The following is a 14286-nucleotide window of genomic DNA, read 5'->3' on the forward strand; positions in this document are numbered from 1 at the left end:
ATAAAGCTACGCATGTCGAAAGTTGACCAATGGATGGTTTTTCTTATATACTAAAATTATAATAGGTGTCAACAGCTCGTTATCATTTCTTTCTCAGACTTTAACATAACACCAATTATAAAGTAATAAACCAAAATCTTACAGAATAAATATAAGTTTGTCAACAAATGTCAAACTGTTGATTTAGTCATGAATGTCAGAAAGATGAACAAACAAATATGTTTACGTTTTTTTATCCGATTTGTAACAGTTATTGTATTTTCAACGTATTAGCATCTCGTCAGAGTACAACTATAAAACATTATATTTCTAATTCTGCATTCTTATTTTGCAAATTTCAACATGCTTAAGTACCTGGGGTTTTTAAAGATTTTTTCACATACGTGTTCATGTTAATATATCTAAAATTTGAAGATTACAGTGAGGTATTAAATCATATGTAAACATATTTCAAATTTATCATGAACATGATGATCGTAAGCGAGGTAAAAACTTATTTATCGTTTTGTATCCATTGTGTTATAGTATGAAATACAAATGCAGGAAAGAGTTGTATTTTACCTTCTTCAGGCGGAATCTATTTCTGTTTTTTTATCTACACAAAAAAAAACGATGATGCGATAAAACAGTTTACTTACAGCATAACTGTGTTGCATTTATCGTAGTTATATGAATTGTTTATATGCTATAGCCATACCATACTCTGAATATAAATTATTGATATCCGAATGCAATATACTATATCTAATCTTGTGGTCTCCAACAATGATTGAGGCTTATCCGTTTCTGAATTTCTCTAATTAAGTTCAGATTTTTATTTACATTATTGTAATGATACTTGGTCAATAAAGAACTATTATTTTTTTCTGATATTTTGTGTACAGATCAATATAGAGAGGCAAAAGAAGCCAAAAGGATACTTAATCTTATCTGGCGAAAAAGACTTTGTTATACCACGTCAAGAAACAAAAATTAGTAAAACAAACATAGCATAGTAAAATAAAGACTGAAAAACACAAAATTGATAAAAATGAGGCTGATGTCAAGTGGTGCAGAGGGTTAGGCATAATATTAAATAATGGACAGTTAGTAAAGGGTGAACAATAAATCAATAAAGCTCTTCTGATAATAGAATGCATACGTTGGATGTGTCAAAGTTAGAACAACCTGAACTCAGACTATAAAACAACCCATTGTCACCAATTGGTCTTAGACGCAGCCCAACAAGATCACAGAGCATTAATTATGTGTTTAAAGTATGCAATAGTGAGATTTAGTCATTGATGGTTAAAAACAAATTAATGTGATAATTAAAAAACAAAATATCATTACAAATAAGCACCGAAAATAATTTGGGTAACTCAACGGTAAAATATTTATAAAATATAACATTTCTTAAGTATAATTCTGTCTGTTTGTGTTGTTAAATCTACAAATAAAATTGAAGCTTAGATAAAACAATTAAGTAAATATTTAATAAATTGCCAAAACGTTTTGTGGTGTCACACAAGCGACCATACGTGGACTTTCTGTGATTAATAAACCTATTAAAATTTCACATCATATTAGAATTTAATTCAATAATAATTAAATTCGGTTATTGTAATTATATAACTTGGTATGATTTTAATTGACGATGTGTTCGATTCATTTTTAACTGGTCACTTTCATATGCTAATTAGTTTAGCCCGCGAATTGTTAGTCCGTGCAATTTAACCGTGTGGTTTGGTCATTTGGATTCAAACGTTACACGGAGCTTGACCAAAGTTTTAGAATTTAAAACACAGAGGAAAAGATGAGTATCTTTTTTTAGTTTAAGAATTAAGCAATGTTTTATAAAAAAAAAAAATAGTAGTTTAATATAATTTAAACTTGTTTTTCTTTGTTAAATAATTTTAACTTTGCTTTAAAAAGTAGTAAACTTTTTTTGTTGTTATATAATTGAATTGAAATTCTGTTTATAGTGCGTAAACTGTCGATAATCTTTTCTTAGATATTATTTTATATTTCTAGTTGAAAATTGAGTATCTAGTTATACTTATAGTGCGAGTTGTTATATTTAATTGTTTAATACGCTGATGAACATTTCCCATGTTATTAATTTTTAATCCAAATCCAAATATTGCAGAACTAAGTAACCGGTGAGTAACCATTATACTTTCCGATTTATATGCTGATGTATATGTTCCTGCGCTTTTTATTAGCATTATATATATATACATTAATAATAATAATAACAATTACTTAAATGAAATAAAGCTACGCATGTCGAAAGTTGACCGATGGATGGTTTTTTCTTATATACTAAAATTATAATAGGTGTCAACAGCTCGTTAGCATTTCTTTTTCAGACTTTAACATTTTAAATTCTGTTATTGCGTAAAATGTCTTATAATAAATAATTTTATATTTCTAGTTGAAAATTGAGTATCTAGTTATACTTATAGTGCGAGTTGTTATATCTAATTGTTTAATAAGCTAATGAACATTTCCCATGTTATTTATTTTTAATCCAAATCCAAATATTGCAGTACTAAGTAACCGGTGAGTAACCATATATTAATTTCTACATAAATGTATATATAAACAATTTCGACCTCAATATGCATGAAATATGTGCCACTGGATGTTAAGATACAATCTTTGAATTATTAATTTTTGTAAACCATTGCGAGTCATCAAGGATGTTAGTGGATTAATTAAAATATAATTGTTTCATAGTTTTCATGTTTTATAGCCGATTATAGGGTATGAATATTTCTCATTGACGAAGGCCACTTCAATTGATATTTGGTGGATAATTCAATTATGTCTTTCTTAACTTTCGCTATCAAAATGATATTATCATTATGAATATACTTGAAATATCTACCACTGGACATTGACAGCTATAATCAAGCTTTTCGTGTTTTCTTCTTTGGTTATTGACATTGTATCTTAATACTAATTAGTCAAGTAGCATATTGAAATATTTGTTTTTCCATATTGATTCAAATGTTTAATTTAGGGGTGTTACATTGACAAATTATATAATATTTTACTAATGCATTGACCAACAATGTAATTATTTGTTAAAACCAGTATGCCTTGGGAAAAGGGAAGAGGGTGTTTGCAAACCGTGCTGCGAGTAGATAGGAAAATCAAGTACAGCTACCGGTAAACAGAAGGCTTCGCCCAAGGATAGCTGAAATTATTGCCACCACAACAGCCGTTAATGCCACTACAACAGACATAAATACCGCCACAACAGCCATTAATACCACAACAACAATTATTAATACTACAATAACAGCCATGAATACCACCACCACAACAGCCATTAATGCCTACACAACAGCCAATTATACCACCACAACAGGTTGGAACTCCAAACTGCCCTCATCAGCCCGTTGAACAACTTTAGTTATACCTACTGGTAAAGATGTTGATGTGTTTGTACCACAAACAATTATAAGCCAAATTTGGAATTTAGAACATGTTGATTTGGCCCAATTACTGTACAAAAACGTTGTTTCAAATATTGATCACCCGAAAAAAAATTAATTGAAAGAAAAAAATATTCAGAAGTGAAATCATTATCCAACATAGGTGAGTGGACTTTAAAATTATATGAAAATTTTATTGCAAAGATTCCCGGATTAGGCAAATGAATTGATTAGCTACATGACGATTATTAGGGGGCTAGTGTACCTTTTGAGAACATTTATAAATATGACAAGCAATTTCGACTTAGAAAAGCTCGAAATCATATGCGTGCATGTGACGTCAATGATGGGCAGCTATGGCTTTAGTTTATTGCAGTAAGCATAAATCATGTCCCACAGACATCTTCTTTTACTTCTTACACAGTTAACAGTCCTTGCTACGATTATAATTTTAAGGGCGTTTGTACTCGTATGAATTATGTATACAGCCATTCATGTATAAGATGTAGCCAGTCCCATCCTTTGATATACTGTACACATTATTCATATAACAAGAATAATCCTCGAAGTTCTGTAACTTCGAACTATTCTGCTCCTAGGTATCAAAATTACCCTGGGGCACCTGCTACACAAATTTCGCACCAATGTATCAGTCCAGTGCTAGATTTACAACACAGTCAATTAGGTTTTTGAATCCACATAGAAATTTTAACCAAAATACTGCTTTTTTCTATTAATAATTATAGATTTCCTGGTCACCAGGCAATCGCCCCTAGGATGCAATTTTGATAATTTCAAATTTTATATTTTTTTACAGCTTGCAATCAACAGTGTGATATTTTGTTTTATTTAGTTTTAACATATTTTATTTGCTGAATTAAAGCAAAACGGATTAGACACAAGTAAATCATACTTATGAAGTCTTCTCCATAAAAATTAATGGAGGACCCGGGCTAAAATTGAAGATTGGTATTTCATAGAGAAATCGTTGCCCATGGGGTATCGGTGCCCTGTATTCATTTTAATCGATTTTTTTCATTTTTGCAATTTGCCGTAGAAAAAAAATCGGGGTTTAGTGAAATTGATCACTATGTAGATGATTTTTATTTGCTGGAATGGAAAAAACCGACAACTGTCAGAAATTAATGAGCACGTTTTGCCATGAATGTGTTGAATTAGGGGTGCCGTTAACTGTTGACAAAACTGAAGGGCCAAGAAACAGGAATAACATATCTAGGTATAACAGTTAACACAGAAAAAATGAAAATTCATATTCCAGAAAACAAAATAATTCAAATGCTTCAAAAGTTGAAAGAAACAAGTATGTTTTATTCATTATAAGGGAAGACAAAACAATGAGGAAATGTAAAGTAAATTTACAAAGCTCCTTTCGTATGATTTAGGAATACAAGTTTATCATTGCCGATGTAGGAAAGATGCATCCCATGTTACTAAAAAGACCAACAAATTTATCCTCAAAAACTGTATGTTTTACAACGTATCCTCCTATTATCAACAAATATGAACGCACCCCCTCATTATTTTCCGTAAAGTAGTTTCCATAGCTTCAGTTTTATTGGAGAACCACCATTAGAATCTAGGTTAAATACTTGACCACACTAATGCAGTGTCAGGTGATATCTTTGAGAGAACGGCTATGGTTAACTTCATATGATAGAGTAATTCACCACATGGTGTGTCCCGAATTTCATTACCCCAACAGTGAATAATCACAGCAAACTATTCCCCAATTAATAATACTGTGTACCAAACTAACCAAATTCTGTCATTTCATACCCGAAAATCCGATCCAAACTAACTGACATCTAACGTTCTCTAATCCAAGCGATGCACCTATAGGCCAAATATGAGCGTGATCACTTGCTCCTGTAACAATTGAAGATTACCAAAATATATTTCTGGTACCCTGAAATTAAGTGTTTTAGTAATATACGAGGTTTGTTCTTATATAACCTTTGTAAGCAGTCGATTTCAATCGACCTTTCAATTTAATACTAAAAGAAAAGACTGTGTGGCAGCTCTAATACTTAAAGAATATGTATTAAATTCAGAAAGATTGTAACCTAGGAGAGCAAGGGTTTTCTCTAAAATATTTGAAAAATGGTACCTTGTTAGGGGTTTTTCTTTTGCATAACCAAATAAATTTCCATCATCTTTGTGTCTCATGGCAATATAGTCCGATATCAACTGAACAGAACAAATGGAACTAGTTTTATTCCTTTCCAGTATGATCGTGTCTGAATCAGTTTTAGAAGAAGGAACTATTATATAAAGTGACCCTGAATTAGCATAGATTGTTATATTGGATCGTTTTGCAACATGATTTTCGTTAAAATTTGATTTTGCAATTTCTCCAACACGAAGAAACCAAAACAATGCAACTGAAAATAAAGCTTTAAATAAATAAGTTTCATATACCGAATAACAAACTAGCTTCAGTGCATTTAAAAGTCTAGTTGATATATCATAATCAATAGTCATAGGCTTACGACATTCGTGTCGCTTATCTAAACGAAACATGTCACGGAAAATCTTTTGAACAATAAAACAATGAGTGTTGTCCATCAAACCATTAATCTGATGATAAAAACTAATACCTTTCACAGTGGAATACGAATATTCGTCTTTAAACATACAAGCAACTAGAACACACCCGTGATATCGCGGGTCCGTGACTGAATTAAAGTATATAACTATGCGCAAGCCTTATCTTAGTATTAGTACTGTCATCTGATAAAGTCATGCCGATTATAAGATACACAATTTTCTCTGTTTTCAAATCTTTCTGTTTGAACCCGTCGAACTGGAACTTATCAATTATTGGTAATATTAATTATTTGGAAAACAAAAGGTCCTGGAATGGACTATTTTTTAATCAACAGCATTGTCCTATATTAGTTATAAATAAAGTTGAATTCTTTGATTCGCTGTTTTACGTCATGCCCGCTAACAAATTGAAACTTATCTTTAGTCCAGATTTTTAGTATTCGTATTGTTATCTTAGAAAGTCTTACGGATTAAAATACTACAATAGGTAACAATTTGACAATTTAGTAGTGTCAACCCTGTGATTATGACCCGTGTATATAGCATATTAATCCTGAATACACCGTTTGGTGGTGCGCCTGTCAGATGCGGAACGTACAGATAAGGTAATAGGTAACAGGTGATTACACTATTGGTATCGGTATCGGACTCGACACGGAACTTCCTAATTATTGGCAATATTAATTACGTGGAAAACAAAAGGGCCTGGAGTAGTGTAATTTTTAATCTACACCTTTGTACTATATTAATTGTATATAAAGTTGAATTCTTTGATTCGTCGTTTTTACGTGATGACGGCTGACAAATTGGACCTCGTAATTTTAGTATTATAGATATAACTAAATGTGAAACAGGGCATGGTCATACGTCATACAGGTTTAGTTTATGTTAAAACTTTTGAAATGAATTTAGTCCACTTTGATACGTTAGCCCAGTTTTTGAAGAATTTGAGGCTTCTATTAGGCTCAACAATTCTGGTCTAAAATTGGTCAAAATTCCGCTTGATTTTCCACTGGAGATTAAATCAGCAAAAAACATTTTTACAACCAGGATTTGAACGGTTTTGATGTGAAAACTACCCAGCAAGGACCGCAAAATGATATGTCTAACAAGTGACATAACACGAGATGATTTTGAAGATCAGGAATTAATTATTTTTACAACAGACTCGTTATCTGAATGAAACCTGATTTTCCTTGTAAATATATGTTGACATTATTGAATTTAAGTTGATGTTAGTCTTGATATATCATTTTAAAAAACTAATGACCTCTACAGTATTGAATTTAAGTTGATGTTGATAATGTTGTTTATGTTTAAATTGATTATAATGTTGATGTTGATGTTGATGTTACTTCAAATTTGTTGATTCTTTCTGTTTAATTTGTCATTGCGGATTACCAGTTGCGCAACTAATTACTTAACTAGTAATTTTGCCCGAATTTACTTTAAGCTGCCATGTATTACCCAGTTGTCTATGATATATCTTTGTTACTGCTGGGTCGTTCTTCAGTAATTCAATAGTCATCAAGTTTTGATTGACAAGTTGGTGTGTTTCTTTATTGCAATAAATGCCATGACAAATTTACAGCCAAATAAATTATGTATTTGTTAGACTCATTACATCATGAGGTCAAACAATGAGAATACAAATTTTAACAATACAAGTACACTTACATTTTATCTAGGCCCCCATTTAAATCTTTGTGTGTGTATTTATACAGTTTGGTGCAGACCAAGCATTACATAAAGTTATCGCATGTTAACGCCACGTGCACATATTTCGTTAGTTAACTTTCAATTTTCGCGTTTACTAGTAAACGCATGTTTACTATAATTATGTTAATGCGTTCAAAATGGAAATTTCTTATGTCTACCCGAGGGAACAGGCGTTTACACTGTGTCCGCTTAGTCAGCAGAAAACGGGCGTTTACTTCAGATTTCACAAGTTTATTTTTACGTGCACTTAAAAAAAAACAGGCGCTTACTACAGATTTCACAAGTGTATTTTAACGTGCACTTGAAAGTAAACACGAGTTTACTTTTCGAGTTAACTGATTGTAAAAACTAAAAAATAAACTGTTTGTTCATTTGTACATTTAATTTATTAAAACGACGTAATATTTTACAAATTGTTTCAAACCAGGACGATTCAAAAACACTTTTAATTCGAAATATAAACGTTTATTAATTACATAAAATCCGTTCCAATAACTTTACTGAGTAGAAGATTTGCTTTTTTTTCTTTTAAAAAAATTACATGTACAAATATCGACGCCGATAGATAGGTTATCCAAAACATTGGACAAATATTTTATATGATGGGAAATAAATATCATGTATGTGTAACGAAAGGGTCGGTGACGACACCTCCCGGGACGTGTAGTAGCTAGTACTCGTTCCTATTCGACCATCTGGATACCTGATCTCGGATTATGACTGAACAACAGAAAATAAATCAAAAGAAACTATATTTATTCACAAATGTACAATAAATACATGTATTTTACAAATTCGGATTAAACAAGAGTATAAATTTTTCAAAATGAAGTTCAAAATAAAGAAATGCAAAGGTTAATTGAAAAATAAAGTGTGCCCAGAATAAGTCTTAAGTAAAGTAAATTTGCTTCGCGTTGTGTTTTAAAATGGAATAACTTGCACCAAAAAGGGGTGACTAATTCTGGTAAACTGCACCGAAGTGGTGGCTAACTCTAGCCTCAAGTGGGATGATATATCCCCGAGAGTATTTGGAGGCATGTGCTAGGCCGCCTACGATTGTATATAAAATGAGATGCCTAATTTTGTCATTTATCAGGCTAAATTTAACAGAAAAGGTACTAAAGAAAAGTTGAATAAAGGAATATTCTTTAAACAGTATAGAAAAATCAAAGTTAAATACTAAAACAGTAAAATTAACAATCCTTACTTGTATCTTGATATGTTTAAATCAAAGTAAACTTAAAATAAACATTGGATTAATAAATAAATGATCTGTTGATATCAAAGGGAATTATCACATCTATTACATTCCTCCCCACCTAGGACAAATATTAACGAAATTAATATTTTCCAACAGAAATGTAAAAAAGGGATGTACTGAAAACAATCAACAACAATATAATTCAATTCATATAAATTGTTACAAAATGTCACAAAAATGTCACGTAAGCACACTGTACAACCATCGGAAAGTTCCACACAGCAGAAACGTCAAGGAATAGTCAGTAAACACATTTTATAAAGTACGATAATCCAAAAAATATATAGCACAACAGTAAACGGACAAAGTTATATACAGCATTCAATAAAATAGTCTTTCAAACGGAAACGGACTGTAAATTTCAGATATCTGCAAGGTTTAAGTTGTACCAGGTAAATTCCACCAATTGGTGTTCTCACAAAACACTTTAAACGTGTGTTTTCGTGTTCTAAAAAGTCCATCGTCGTACCAAGTTAAGTCCTCCATTGTAAATCTCACGGTATCACATTGAACTTGTGATTCCGGGTTCAAGATGATTAAACGTTATAAAAAGTAAGAAAATTGTTCTTGATTCAAGATCGGCTTACTTTATCAGCTGGTTGCCTTCACTCAAACTTACTGCCACTCAATAAATTTCTGCCATTTCCAGCCCAAAATGGTACACCACCACGAAACTAAACAGATTCAAAACAATAAAACTTGTTCAGAAAAGGTTAAAAAAATCTAAATAAATGAGGAAACTCATAAATAAACCTATTCAAACAAGAAACTTATTAAGACAACAATCAAAACAAACCAACATGTTTTTAATATCTAAAGTTTAAGAGGGTTGTTTCGATAGCAAAGCCGGCGCAAAAACGTGACAAAGAAAAACAACAAATCCTATCAAAACTATACATTGTACCTACTAAACAATATAAACTGACAAAATAAGTAAAATTCTCAATGTACATATTAATAAAATTAACGGTACCAATTTTCCTGCACCAGATGCGCATTTCGACAACACATGTCTCTTCAGTGATGCTCGTGACCAAAATATTTGAAATCCGAAGCTTATATAAAAGATGAGGAGCTATAATCCAAAAGGTCCAAAAAGTATAGCCAAATCCGTGAAAGGAATCAGAGCTTTGCATGAGGGAGATACATTCCTTAATTAAAATGCACAAAACATACTATATCCTAACATTAATTGGCTTATCCACCAAACAAGAACAATCATTAACTCTTGTAATCAAATAAACAGATAAACAGCTATGTAGATCAGATGGAATTAACTTTGAACTCTGTTGACAACTTTGCATTATTTTTTGACAGCCTTATTAACTGAAGAAACTGTTTTTTCTGGTTTTACAACTTGTTCAACAACAAGAACAGAATTGACACTTTTGCAAATCTTATTGGGACAATTAGCTCTGATACTGCCAACTTCCGAACAATTGAAACATTTTTTAACTTTAAATTTCCTATTAACCAGCTTTTTAAGAACTTTTACAATTTCATTAAAACCAGACTTCAAGCAACTCAAATCTAAGTTTCCTTCACTTTCCTTAATTTCACATTCAACAGGTTCAATTGTTGAATTGAAAAACCCAAACTCTAGATCTGTAGCCAACAAAATAGCATCATCAGCAGTTTTCGGATGCTTAAAATGGACAAATTTTCCCATTTCCTTCTCTTATTTGCAAATAAAAAGGTCCATAAAATATGATTCCATACTTCGAAAATGATCTGGATATGCACGATGACATAAAAGTTTGAATCTATGTCCAAAATCAAACACAGATTCATGTGGCAAAATTGCACAATTTTTCAGTAGAAATTTATAAAAAAAAAGCTATCCTTTCCTTAGGATTAAAGCATTGCAATAGTACACTTTAAACAAATGTGTCGCTATGAATTTGCAACTGAGCAGGAGTAAGAAGACGTAAAAAAAGGGGAAATAAACTAGGCACATCTATTACATATGTATGTTTGTATGTACGTAGATTCCTCCGTTTACGGAGCACCCTTGAGAGCTGCGAGGGTACAGTGGAATCCGTGTACACTACCTATCGGGATAAATGGAGATTTGCCACTAACGTATTTACAATGTTTTAATATTTAAAAGGACAATCTCCACCCTAACACAAGGGAATGTTAGGACACCGGGCAGAGTTGTTTAAGTATGTACATTTGTACCATCTCATCAATTTATACAGATTTATCCATAACGATTATAAATGATATTTGGGACGTCCGAAAAATATAGTCGGTCTGAACATGAATAAAATATTTTGCCCCTGGACATAAGGCTACAAAGTCAATAAACCGAAATAATATATTAACAGTACACTATTCCAAAAAAAGACATTCTCATACTTTTCATTATAAATTACATGAATCAGTCATGTAGGTGTTGGATGATACCGTTATATAGTTGTGTTTTAAATACAAAAAGATTTACATAAAACAAAGAGCAGATAAGGTCAGTTTTTGTTGAAACAGAACATGCTGACACTATAAATTGATGCGAACCAAATTGTGTATTCATTGTGGTCCAATATTGCTGTCATTGTCAAAACTGTTTGTATCATACAGTCCCTTTTGACCTAAATATATAACTGAATTACTATGCAGTTATATAGATTTACTTGATGAAGTGCAAATATGGTTAGTCTTGGTTAATGAGGTCAAACAATTTTGTTTTACGAGTCATCCCGCGTCAGACAGTCTGAGATGTAAAAACTACTGAATTTTGGTAATGATTTAATTATTTGAATAAAAAAAGGACATGCTTGAACTGTTTATTTGTGCAGGAAAGAAATTTACTATGATTAATTTTCAATTAAGCGAAGAGGTGTAATAACAATAATAACTAACTGTAAATGGCAATATGTCAATCTAAAATGAACAGTTGGTCACTTAATTTTGGTGTACTTTATCATATGATATTTCAGGTCAGTGTATCCATGATACGATTACAAATTGCGTTAACGCGCGTTTACTACAAACAGTTAACGTGCGTTTACTTTTGACAAAATTAGAAGCTGCGCCTTTTCACGTAAACGCGACAGTAAACGTAAAAAAAAAATAATCCGAAGGAACAGAATTCGTCTTAAAATCAGGACATTTTTTTCAAAATCAAGAACAATTTTACATGTGCATTGGAAATTTTCCTATACATAATCATTTGCAGGGGTTGTCAAGAAAATTTATTGGATAAACCGGCAACACCGTTAGAAAACACAGTACATAGACAGCAAATTCGAGTCCCGAACACAAGTACAATCCCGCGAACATATCGATAGATACGCTGGATCCAATCATCAAAATTTCTTCAGTTTCCCGTTTTATCAGTTTGCAGATAATACAACGGAACCAATGAAAATTTATAAAGAAAATTATTTTATTAGGAAATACCGCCTAAAATAAAATAGATGAAACGAGAATCTGGAAGGTTTTCATTTTGATTATGTACTTGTCGCTTTCGTTTTATACAGTACCTACGTTGTACTATGTTATGACGTTAAGGACTAAATATTAATGTCGCTAATAGACGTTACCCCTGACGACGTCACCGAAAACAATATCCTGGAATATCTGTTAAACAGTGACACTGGTAGGATACTCTGGGGGATACTATAGAGAACAATATTAACAATTTTATATTGTAATAGACAAAATGTAAATACTCATATTGAATTTTAATGTTTGGTGCATTTTCAACGTTATTGTTTTTCCTATTTTGTGAACAGCGTGGGCTAACTTATTTTAAAACTTTAAATATATTATATAAACAATAGTCAAATAAACGGTAATAAAGTTATAAAAATGTTTACCTTGTGTAGTCGTAATTCTGACAGTTCGTGTAGTTTGATCTATAAACAATAGTAATGATGATTATGTATAACTTTTAGTTTACGACATAACTCAATTGTCTGTTGTACAATTATATAATTCAAATTTCTAATGAAACAAGCCCATACTGATTATATATTATTGATTACTACAATGAATATAACACACTTATACATCCTACAAAATGTCGAGCATTGCTTGTTCCGTATCTGGTGCTAAATATCACTTTAATGTTTTCATGAAATCGATCAAACGTAGCTATGTGTGCCTTATTAATCCTGTTTATGGCAAAATCATTATTTCTTACGCTTTCTGTACCTGTGTTTTTATTTTATCATTAAATACAGATATATCAACGGTTACTAAAATTAAATTAAGCTAAGCATGTCGAAAGTTAGACAATGGATGAAATTTATTATTTCCTAATATTATCTAAAGAGATATATCACCATCTCTTTAGCATTTGTTCTTTGGACTGGAACTTAACACCAATCATCAAGTATTGAATTAAAATCTTAATGATTTGATTAACAATTTTTAATGAATGTAAACTATTTGAATTGATCATCAACGTAAGAAAATTATATCATTTGTATTTGTTTTGTTTTGCATTCATTTCGTTAAAGTTAAATATTTACATGAACAGCAGATTATACTTTAATTATAATAAAACTATTAAACTATCCAAAAATATTATATGTCCATATCTGCATCTCTGTATATGTATCTTCTGGTTTTTTTCAAAGTAGGTAGATTGTATAACTCAGAGTGTGGACAAATTCATTTGAGCAAAAAGACAAACACGATGACTAAGGATTTTCATCTATAAATCAGATTTTTTTTTATAATAAAACAAAAAAGGCTACTGAAAACTTAATTAGGTCATCCAATTAAAAAAAGAAAATATTGCTATAAAAAGTATGACATCATTCGATCAATTTAACCGTTTTCACCTTAAAAGTAATTACCTCAACGGAACATAATATATAAAAAGTATACCTTGCTCAGATGTAGTTCCAACTGTTTGTGTTTTTTGATCTACGAATAAAACAGATTATTAAATAAAACTTATGTAACGACAGACCACTGAAATTGCATTTTTCATTATTATATAATTTAAAGTTCTTTTACAGTAAGATCAAACTGATAATATATTACCATCCGTAATGCGTTAAACAGTGCTAGTTGTGTATCTGTTTTAATTCCATTGCAATTTCATAATACATAACATGATAATGTTCAAATTCTTCTTAAACAACAATCTCAGAATATATCAAATCCAGACATAATAAAAATCATCAAAATAGAATAAAGTTACCAAGCATATTGTTAGTCTATGTTTGTTTCGTTTTTTTATTTGCTTTTTTTTTCTTAACCTTGTTCAACAGCTTTAAGCACTCCTTCCTCGTACTTGTATCTAAAATTCCAAGAATATAGAAAGTAATTAAACAAATGTAAAACTTTTTTAAATTG

General features: G+C 31.0%; 2 protein-coding genes across 2 annotated transcripts in view; both read right to left on the reverse strand.

The window, feature by feature from the left end:
• Window positions 1-14286, reverse strand: part of LOC139511578 (uncharacterized) — a 166378-nt gene that overhangs the window by 122839 nt on the left and 29253 nt on the right. The window lies entirely within an intron of this gene.
• Window positions 1-14286, reverse strand: part of LOC139511577 (neuroendocrine convertase 2-like) — a 51021-nt gene that overhangs the window by 2998 nt on the left and 33737 nt on the right. The window contains exons 27-28 of the mRNA XM_071298421.1: window positions 13813-13851; window positions 12795-12833 (exon numbers count right to left, since the gene is read on the reverse strand). Coding sequence (XP_071154522.1) covers window positions 12795-12833; window positions 13813-13851 — 78 coding nt within the window. The remainder of the gene's footprint in view (window positions 1-12794; window positions 12834-13812; window positions 13852-14286) is intronic.

The sequence above is a fragment of the Mytilus edulis genome, chromosome 2 (genome assembly GCF_963676685.1).
Source record: "Mytilus edulis chromosome 2, xbMytEdul2.2, whole genome shotgun sequence".
NCBI classification, from domain to species: Eukaryota; Metazoa; Mollusca; class Bivalvia; order Mytilida; family Mytilidae; genus Mytilus; species Mytilus edulis.